We start from the raw sequence: 8,834 nt of genomic DNA on the forward strand, positions 1-8,834 counted from the left end.
CAGATCCTGCCCTTGTAGTCCGTTGCTAGGGGCGATCCCCAGCATAAAAATGCATACAATGGAGGATGCCTGCAGCGGACTACAAGTGCCACAATAGAATCCTACACCAGATAAACGGTGTGGATATGTAACAATTAGAATACAATACAAGAATATGGATGCACTACTGTGGTAGATGTAAACAATACATTGGCTATCCCTCAACACTGATGTTAAAATTGAGACATTCGCCAGTGTATCCTTATATGAAGGACACACCAGAGCCCGCACACCAACGCCAAGGTTTCTCATTTTGGTGCGAGACCTAACGCTAGTCCTACCTGTGCTTGATAAACAGAACAGGGGCCAGTGGGCAATTACGGCAGCATTCGGCTGGCTCACAACTTCCTTCCAGATACCCTCCAGTGTTACTACGCACACATGCAATGGGAGGAGGGAGGCAAGCTGCAAGCCCCACCTGAGTTGGCTATTATGGGTGCCTGGCCTCACAGGTGCTTCCTTAATGCTGCCTGGTAGATATTCAAGGCGCATTAATGTTGGAGTTTACACACCTCCAAATTTAAAATTTAAACAAACAACAAAAACGTGGTTTCAAATGGCTGGAAGTGCTCAACCCCAAATGCGGTTGTGCATTTATACTGGGGGAGCAGATCCTGCCCTTGTAGTCCGTTGCTAGGGGCGATCCCCAGCATAAAAATGCATACAATGGAGGATGCCTGCAGCGGACTACAAGTGCCACAATAGAATCCTACACCAGATAAACGGTGTGGATATGTAACAATTGTTACATATCCACACCGTTTATCTGGTGTAGGATTCTATTGTGGCACTTGTAGTCCGCTGCAGGCATCCTCCATTGTATGCATTTTTATGCTGGGGATCGCCCCTAGCAACGGACTACAAGGGCAGGATCTGCTCCCCCAGTATAAATGCACAACCGCATTTGGGGTTGAGCACTTCCAGCCATTTGAAACCACGTTGTTGTTTGTAAAATCTGCAGTTGCGGATCCACAACTGAAGTTTTAACAAGGTGATGTCTAATTATTTTTGATTACCCTGTAAAATATGCAACTGTAGATCCACAACATCAGATCCAGTGTGTGTAAATGCACACTAAAGGGATGACAAAGACTAAGACTGAATTATAGATATAATGAATGACTAGCTATATAAGGAAAAAGATAAATAAACATACCGGAGGGATCCTTTAAATGACACAGCTATTACTTATTGAGTGAAATTGTGATGGACTATGTGTTGACTTGGACAGCGACAGCCCATCTGCCCTTATAATTTGCAGAATTTAAACTCACTGAAACCAATTTACTCTATTACCTAAATCCCTGCAGGTTTTCTATGAATGTAAACTAATCCTCATTAAAAAAGGCAAAGTCCCTCGACTTTGGATCATATAGCAGTAAAATTATTCAGGTTATGTCTTCATCCAAAGTGCAATTTATGAGGGTCAGAACATCAGATATTTTTGTCGTTTTTGCTCTACTTTTTTCTTTTGTTGTTTGTTGCAAAAAAAAAATTTGTAGGAAAAAAATGTGTTTACTGAGACTTAGAATGACGATACATTGAAAGACTCCATAGTTTAATCAGATACCTGTCTACCCCTCTTTCATTATCATTAAACACTTTTATTATTACTTACTCGGTCTCTGATATTTTGTGACAATTATCTCGTCTCAATCACTTTGCAGCTTCACACATTAGCAACATTAAAAAATTCTAACAGCCTCAATAACTGATCCGGCAATTAGCGTTTCCCATGATTCCTTATTTCTGATCAGATAGGAACACTGATTCCTATGAACTTATTTGTTGTTATTCATTCCATTAAATAGTGTATAGCTTATCACTAAATATATGATACTGCAATTAATTGATAAGATGCTGCTATTTCTGGGAGCATTTGACTAAGAACACAGATTTCTGGCACCAGAAGACGCTAATGGAAATTTAAGTGTTAGTTTCCATGGAGACTATTTTTTTCACAATTCTTTTCAGACTTATGTTCAGTGAGATTAGGAAAAGGTTTAAAAATAATTATGAGAGATAAAACATTGAAATAGTTAACTACCATTAAATGTGTGTACCCATCTTTTACAAGGAAAACTTACAGACTCTAAGGGAATGTTCACAATAGAAAACATTATATCAGGTTGGTAACAAGGTGGTAAGAGATTGTGTGACTTTCCTAAGGTCATACATTGAAGCCAAACAAGTGCGATCATACAATGTTACTAAAGTCATCACTCTCTCTTAATAAGTAATTTATTTACCGTATTTTTCGCCGTATAAGACGCACTTTTTCTTCCCCAAAGGGGGAAAAAGTTGGTGCGTCTTATATAGCAAATACCGATGCGGTCACTGCGGCCATCAGCGTCCGGGACCCGCGGCAAATACAGGAGATCACCGATCGCGGAGATGCCCTATATTAACCCTTCAGACGCGCCGATCAAAGCTGACCGCTGCATCGGAAGCGAAAATAACACTAACCCGGCTGCTCAGTCGGGCTGTTTGGGTTCGTTGCGGTGAAATCGCGGCATCCCGAACAGCTTACAGGACACCGGGAGGGACCCTCCCTGCATGGCTGGCGCTCTCCTTCGTCGCCATCACGTCGTTGCGCACGCCGTCCCGTCATCCAATAGGAGCGGCGTGCGTAGCGGCATGATGGCGGCGACGGAGAGCGAGAATACCCGGCAGCAGAGATGTTCTGAAGTGACGGGGACACCCCAGGGACGCGGCGACAGCGATTGATGGTGACATACAGGGCCGCGGTGATGGGTCCGGAGCGGCGGGGACAGGTGAGTATTACCTCCTATACCAGTGGTCTTCAACCTGCGGACCTCCAGATGTTGCAAAACTACAACTCCCAGCATGCCCGGACAGCCAACAGCTGTCCGGGCATGCTGGGAGTTGTAGTTTTGCAACATCTGGAGGTCCGCAGGTTGAAGATCACTGTCCTATACTTTACATTGTATTTGGTGCAGAATCTTTTTTTTCTAGATTTTCCTCCTTTAAAATTGGGTGTGTCTTATGTGCCGGAAATGTGTCTTATATGGTGAAAAATATGGTATGTATTACAAGTTTTGCCTAAAAATACTGGCCAAAACAACTGACCAAACTATTATGTGTGAACCAGCCAAAAATATACCCATGATTGTTTTGTAGCAGTTCCTATAATCTGTTCTTTTTAGAGGCATGAAAATGGCTAAGTCCAAGTGACCACTGTAACGCCGGCTTACTATATCTATGATGTTGTTATAGACCTCCAATACTTGACAAACATTGTCAGCCTTAAAGGTGTACTCCGGTATTAGACATCTTATCCCTAATCCAAAGGTTAGGGGATAAGATGTCTGATCGTGGGGGTCCGGTCGCTGGGACCCACACTATCTCGAGCCTGGCACCCTGGCATTCTGAACATTTATGTTCAGCATGCCGGCAGTGCTAGGCTTTGGAGCTGCTGTGGTTGTCACGCCCCCTCCATTCATGTCTATGGGAGAGACAGAGATACAGCATTAGCTTATCTCCGGTTCTCCCATAGAGATATATGGAGGGGGCATGTAGGCCTTAGCTTTGGGCTGTGGTTGCCAGTAATTTGGCATGAAGCAGAGACTGATCCGTACAGGATATCATGGGGGGTCCAAGCAGCTTTGCCCCCCACGATCAGACATTTATCCCCTATCCTGTGGATAGTGGATATGATGTCTAGTAGTGGAGTATCCATTTAAGAATTGTCATTAAAAATGAGTTGTCCATTTTGGACAATTACTACTACAAAGGGCCCTCCTGCTTTGGCACATCAACTGTTAAGTGGTGGGAAGCATTACACAGTACAAGAGATAAGTAAATCTCCAAATTCATTTCGGGTCCGATTTGGTAAATCTGACTGTCAAATATGTTTCAGCTTTAGATCTTGATTCAGATTCAAAAGTGCACTGATTGCTTTGCCCCTGCTCCTGTATAATGCATTACCTGCATATACGTATGCAGTGAGCGAAGGCTGTGTTGCATCCAGCATTGTCACTTGCCTCCAAACTATTGTTTAACCCCTTAAGGACCGGGGTTTTTTCCGTTTTTGCATTTTCGTTTTTTGCTCCTTGCCTTTAAAAAATCATAACTCTTTCAAATTTGCACCTAAAAATCCATATGATGGCTTATTTTTTGCGCCACCAATTCTACTTTGTAATGACGTCAGTCATTTTGCCCAAAAATCTATGGTGAAGCGGGAAAAAAAATCATTGTGCGACAAAATTGAAAAAAAAACGCTGTTTTGTAACTTTTGGGGGCTTCCGTTTCTACGTAGTACATTTTTCGGTAAAAATGACACCTGATATGTATTCTGTAGGTCCATATTATTAAAATGATACCCTACTTATATAGGTTTGATTTTGTCGGACTTCTGGAAAAAATCATAACTACATGCAGGAAAATTAATACGTTTAAAATTGTCATCTTCTGACCCCTATAACTTTTTTATTATTCCGTGTATGGGGCGGTATGAGGGCTCATTTTTTGCGCCGTGATCTGATGTTTTTAACGGTACCATTTTTGCATTGATAGAACTTATTGATCGCTTTTTATTCATTTTTTAATTATATAAAAAGTGACCAAAAATGCACTATTTTGGACTTTGGAATTTTTTTGCGCGCACGCCATTGACCGAGCGGTTTAATTAATGATATATTTTTATAATTCAGACATTTCCGCACTCGGTGATATGATATATGTTTACTTTTATTTTTATTTACACTGTGTTTTTTTTATTGGAAAAGGGGGGTGATTCAAACTTTTAATAGGGGAGGAGTTAAATGATCTTTATTAACTTTTTTTTTGCAGTGTTATAGGTCCCATAGGGACCTATAACACTGCACACACTGATCTTCTATGTTGATCACTGGTTTCTCATAAGAAACCAGTGATCAACGATTCTGCCGCATGACTGCTCATGCCTGGAGCTCAGGCACTGAGCAGTCATTCGGCGATCGGACAGCGAGGAGGCAGGAAGGGGCCCTCCCGCTGTCCTGTCAGCTGTTCGGGATGCGGCGATTAGCCGCGGCTATCCCGAACAGTCCAACTGAGCTAGCCGGGAACTTTCACTTTCACTTTTAGCCGCGCGGCTCAGCTCTGAGCGCGCAGCTAAAGGGTTAATAGCGCGCGGCGCTGCGATCGGCGCTGCACGCTATTAGAGGCGGGTCCCGGCTTCACTATGACGCCGGGCCCGCCGTGATATGACGCAGGGTTACTGTGTAACCCCGCGTTATATCAGAAGAGCAAGACCAAGGACGTACTGGTACGTCCTTGGTCCTTAAGGGGTTAAAGGAAGCAGAGATGACTTGACTTCTAAAAAAGTCCCAAAAATATCAGTTTAACAAATCAAAATATTTGGTGAAATTTGGACCAAATCTGGTTAATGCTGAACTGCAATGATTTGCACATCTCTACACAGAACCCATTTAACAGGTTGTCTGCATTATGCAAAACAGAACAATTGAGGGTCTTCAAAGGTAGAGACTCTTTTTTTTTTTTTTTTTTTAACCGTTTTCCACTCTGGCTAAGAGATATGGATCCGAAACAAAAGACACCCTTTATTAGCTAAAATTTCCCTTTTTTTTTAATAATCTTGCAAACCACTTGCAAAAGGTTTTAGAAGGAAGATTAGTTGATAGTAGGCCTTCACAATGTATCCTAATCAAATTGCGATAATTGCAGATTGCAAAATTGGCCTTGGGATAATGATGCAATTATTACCGGTGGCCATGGATTCACAGGCTCCGGTAGTGGTGGGTCCAACAGCTCTGCTCCTCCCAGTAATGACAAGCGCTGAGAGGAAGTGATTTAAAGTTACTTTCTCCAAGCCCTCTATGGCCAGTCACAGTCCATGACGTGAAATGGAGGAGGAATTAAATACATTTCTTCCCATTTCATGGCTATAGGAGGGGAATGGCTATAGGAGGGGAATGGCTATAAAACAGGAGTGCAATGGCTATAAGAGGAGAAGGTCTATAGGAAGGGGATGGGTTATATGAATTCATGGGAATGTATATAGGAGTGGAATGGTATATGAATTTTATATATCCATTCCCCTCATTTCATATAGCAATTTCCCCTCATAAAGCCCATTCCCCTCCTATAGATATTCCCCTCATGTTATATAGCCATTTCCCTCCTGTAGCTATTTTACTACTACAGCCATTCACCTCATGTTACATAGCTCACTCCCCTTTTACAGCCATTCCCCTTGTGTTATATAGCCCATTCCCCTCCTATAGCCATTCCCCTTTTACAGCCATTCCCCTCATGTTATATAGCCCATTCCGCTCCTATAGCCTAGTGTCCTCCTATAGCCCACCCCCCATATCATATAGCCATTTCCCACCTATGGCCCATTCCCCTCATGTTATGTACATTTCCCTCCCATAGCACATTCCCCTCATATGATATAGCCTTTTCCCCTTCTATAGTATGAGAAGAATGGCTATGATGAAATGAGTGGAATGGCTATATGAAATGGGGGGATTGGCTATAGGAGGGGGATGAGCTATAGGAGGGGAATGGCTATATCACATGAGCGTAATGTTTTATAGGAGGGTAATGGCTATATGAAATGGGGGATTGGGCATGTAATGGAAGGAATTGGACATGAAAGGGGGGGGGGGTTACCATCTGTTTATTACCCCCATAATCACCTTCGCATTTTCCCGAAATTGTGCAGCCCCAGTTGATAGCCCATACACTGCATAGGCCATCAACAGTTAACCCATATTACAAATTGAAAGAAGCTGGAAGGCTCTGTACTCTGTGTAGTGGCAGTGCCAGGGTACTGCAGTGCAGCTTCCATTCACTTCAATATACCAGCATCCGGTACCCCTGTGTTCTTGTGAAACCACGTTAATGTCAAAGTGCAAGTTCTATGCACCAGTTGTTCATCAGAAAAGAGCTTGTACTCCGAGCTCGCTGGGCGTCATAGGTTAACAAAGCAACTTTACCACCCAGCGTGAGCTGCATCTTTCCGCACCAAACTGTACAGAATGCGCAGGAGACTAATGCTGAACTTACACTTTAAGTTTTATTCATTATGTACTAGTGTACTGAAGTTTATATTGTGTATTGATACAACATTTGGGTCCCACAAGTAACATATACATCTATGGCTGTTCCATCACTCTAAAATTAAGTGCATACATTTTTTAACCCAGGTTTTCCATTTTTGACATAGCTTATGATCAATATTTGCGCAAACTACACTCATTTGGACGATGTATAATTATAACACCTTGCATTTGTTTAGCTTGGCAATCTAAATCCACCAGGGAAAGGTATATCACTGTTTTGTTCATTTCCAGTTAAGAAGGCGTGCGCTGTTTTATATGTTGAGGCACGTTGTAATGAAATAAAAACATATTAGCAGGTGTGCAGATACTATAAAATCATGCAAGCTTCTCATTGGACACACACAAGTTTTATGGGAATAATATATATAAGGTTATAGAGTACTGATCTATATAAAAATAAGAAATGGTAATTCATTATATTCTTCATTTAATGTGTTGGCCAAACTGTACATGTTGGATTCAATTACATTTGTGCATTTTTCTCTCTGTATTTCCCAATAGGTCGGTTTTACTACCTAATACACCCAACAAAGCTTACGTATGAGGAAGCCGTCCAGGCCTGTATAAATGATGGGGCTCAGATCGCTAAAGTTGGCCAGATGTATGCTGCATGGAAACTCCTGGGTTACGATCGTTGTGATGGGGGATGGTTGGCCGATGCCAGCGTTCGCTACCCAATCTCAAAACCGAGAAGGCGATGCAGTCCTCATGAGGCAGCCGTCCGCTTTGTGGGTTTCCCAGACAAAAAACACAAGCTCTACGGTGTTTACTGTTATAAAGCATAGAACTGTAGTAACCTAAAACATGAAACAGTATTACAAACATTAAGAACATGTGAAAAAGATTTATTTGAAAACATGAACTCATGCAAGCTATAAAAACTGTGATAAACCTTTTTTCTTACTGTAAAAACTATTGTCATAAATCCATGTCAGTGGCTTAGTTGTGTTTATTTTTTTTTTCAATCATATGTTAAAATAGAAAAAAAACTAAAAACATTTAATTAAGAATAGTAATTCAAGCACATCAACAATAGTTTCATGAACGGGCATGTCGTAGCTTGACAAATCCTAAATGTGGAATGTAAAATGATTCCGAATAGAAATGTATAAAGCACATCATTTATTATTATTATCATATTTTCTTTTTTCCTTTTTTTTTTTTTTTTTTTTCTAAATGCACTACCAAGAAGAGATATTTCATCATCAGGTGCTTGTTTTTAGCAAAATAGAAAAATAGCTAGCATAGTATTTAAACTGTATTTGCTTTGTAATGGTTGTTAGTATTATGAGGGGGGGGGGGAGTTTTTTTTTTTTTTTTTTTTTTTAAATAGTAATAGCCCAGTGTTATAAGAAGCACAACCAAGTTCTTGACAACATTTTAACAGTTTTTTTTTTATTTGTATGAAACATTGATGAATGTTTGAATAATTAATGTACAAAGCGTACTTTGTTTTTAATTCAGCTAACCGATGCCTAAGAAGTGTTGAATTACAGGTAGATTTGACTTGCTTTTCTGGGCTATTTAAGCAGCTTGGGCTGTTTAGGAAAAACATATTTAGCATCTTCTCAGGGCAGTTATACCAAGTGAACTGCTGGACAGAACAGAACACACTTAAAAATTATAACAAATATATTATATGTAGTCTTTAAATATTATTGTCTTTATAAAGATATATTTAAAACGATGTTCATATTTACAATGGAA

General features: G+C 40.8%; 1 protein-coding gene across 3 annotated transcripts in view; it reads left to right on the forward strand.

Annotated features, from left to right (window-relative positions):
• Positions 1-8,420, forward strand: part of HAPLN1 (hyaluronan and proteoglycan link protein 1) — a 134,080-nt gene extending 125,660 nt beyond the window's left edge. For all 3 annotated transcript variants that reach the window (XM_056538799.1, XM_056538818.1, XM_056538809.1), the window contains exon 5: positions 7,629-8,420. In XM_056538799.1, coding sequence (XP_056394774.1) covers positions 7,629-7,912 — 284 coding nt within the window. In that variant the 3' untranslated portion in view covers positions 7,913-8,420. The remainder of the gene's footprint in view (positions 1-7,628) is intronic.
• The last annotated feature ends 414 nt before the right edge of the window (positions 8,421-8,834 follow it).

This window comes from Hyla sarda, chromosome 1 (genome assembly GCF_029499605.1).
Source record: "Hyla sarda isolate aHylSar1 chromosome 1, aHylSar1.hap1, whole genome shotgun sequence".
NCBI classification, from domain to species: Eukaryota; Metazoa; Chordata; class Amphibia; order Anura; family Hylidae; genus Hyla; species Hyla sarda.